At 32.1% G+C, this 1,663-nt stretch overlaps 1 protein-coding gene across 2 annotated transcripts in view; it reads left to right on the top strand.

The window, feature by feature from the left end:
* The window catches only part of LOC107617897, a 5,183-nt gene that overhangs the window by 1,371 nt on the left and 2,149 nt on the right, over nucleotides 1-1,663 (top strand). For both annotated transcript variants that reach the window (XM_016319773.2, XM_021110422.1), the window contains 2 exons: nucleotides 523-614; nucleotides 701-834. In XM_016319773.2, the coding sequence (XP_016175259.1) occupies nucleotides 523-614; nucleotides 701-834 (226 nt within the window). The remainder of the gene's footprint in view (nucleotides 1-522; nucleotides 615-700; nucleotides 835-1,663) is intronic.

Here is a 1,663-nt window from a genome sequence, read left to right as displayed (position 1 = left end):
TAATTTATCAGGTCTACTAATAAGTATGACATTGTTCCTTTTTTTCTTTTTCCCTTTGTGCAAGATAACTAATGCTAAATTCACATTTTTATGTTGTTGAATTTGGTTTGATCTCTTTTGTCTAATCCAGGAGGTTGTGTGTAATTGAAGTTCAGTACATAGGGTGTATATTAACTTACAGTGTGAGAGTAATAAACTAAACAATGGTGATAGTAAAGTGGAATGGGGACTGATAATATGACTATGCACGTGATATTGATATTAATATTATTGATCAGAGCAAATTGTGATGAAAATATTTTTCTACTTTCATAACTTATTCTTTTTCTGCTGAATTGGAAGAAAGAAAAGGATAATTATAATAGAAAAGACAATCATCAAAGGCTGAAAGCTCTTAATTGCAATTCTATTTTAACTTTGACTACGCTGGCTATGATGTTGGGTAATTACTTTTATATTTCTCTTGGGACATTTATCTTTTCGGTTGCCCGTGAAGTTAATAATTAGTTTTATCTTTCTCAGATCAGCATCAATCCCTGGATACGTTTCTGTTGAGGTTGACTGCCAAGAAAATGAAGTTGTGCCCTATTTTGAAGGATTTCAAAATTGCTCAGGTGGGACTGATGTGCCAATAATATGTCATAAAATTAAGAGGATGATGATTCAGAGACGTGCTTAACTAACAAAATTCATGGAACAGATGGATATGAAAGAGATAAGGACATGGAGAAGGCACTTGAACACCGGAGCCTACCTATTGACGAGTATGAAGCAATGGCTAAAGCTCAAATTGATCTGGAAGAGAAATTTAGAGAGAATAACTGTGCCATATCAGTATGCTTCACCTTAACTTATCATAGTATTAATTTCTTTTCAAAATGTTTTTGTTTGGTTGTTGCCTATATGATACTGGTAGGGAAGTTGAGATATTATTTGAGGATACATTGATCCAATTTTAATGTTAAAGAAATTGCTGAAACTGAGCATGCTAGACTTCTCTTAGGATCTTATCTTTTTTTAGTAACCATTGACAATACTAGGTTTTGCATCTTCTTCTTTTTGGCATGACCAAGGTATTGGAGGCAGAGATTCCTTAAAATATGGAGTTAGTAGGGTGCAGAAGAAAGCAACCTGCCCCTATTCTATAATTGTGAAGCTCTAATTTGTTTAAATAAAAAAAATCATTTGTATTTTATACTGCTTTAAAGTTTAAGGGTACTATTATAAATGGAATTGGCAGATGGCACGTGGCAATAGGTAAAGATTTGATAAACTTTAACATATAGCATAACTTTGTTCCTTGCTTACTCAAATTTTTCTATCATGGAAGTGGGCAATCATGCATGGAGATTTGGAAGATGACTGTGATATAATTCGTGAGACCAATCATTTGTTGCTTAGGAGAATGTGAAAATATATTTATATGGTGCTAGGAAATTATTAGTTTGTGTAATTGACTTTTAAGTTGTTCACTTGCCTAAATTTCTTTTCTAAGGTTGTATTTTTATTAGGGTTTATGCACAGTGTTTGTTGGAGTTAATAAGGTAGTGAATGATAAAGTTAACAAAACCCTTAATTGAAGTTCAATTTTTATCAGATGAGTGTTATTGTTGCTCGTTAAATACTGTAAAATGTACTTTAATTAAGATTTTGAGGTAATAAT

The sequence above is a fragment of the Arachis ipaensis genome, chromosome B09, assembly GCF_000816755.2.
Source record: "Arachis ipaensis cultivar K30076 chromosome B09, Araip1.1, whole genome shotgun sequence".
NCBI lineage: Eukaryota > Viridiplantae > Streptophyta > Magnoliopsida > Fabales > Fabaceae > Arachis > Arachis ipaensis.
The sequence above is the reverse complement of the archived record's forward strand: the minus strand, read 5'-3'. Positions and strand labels throughout refer to the sequence as shown.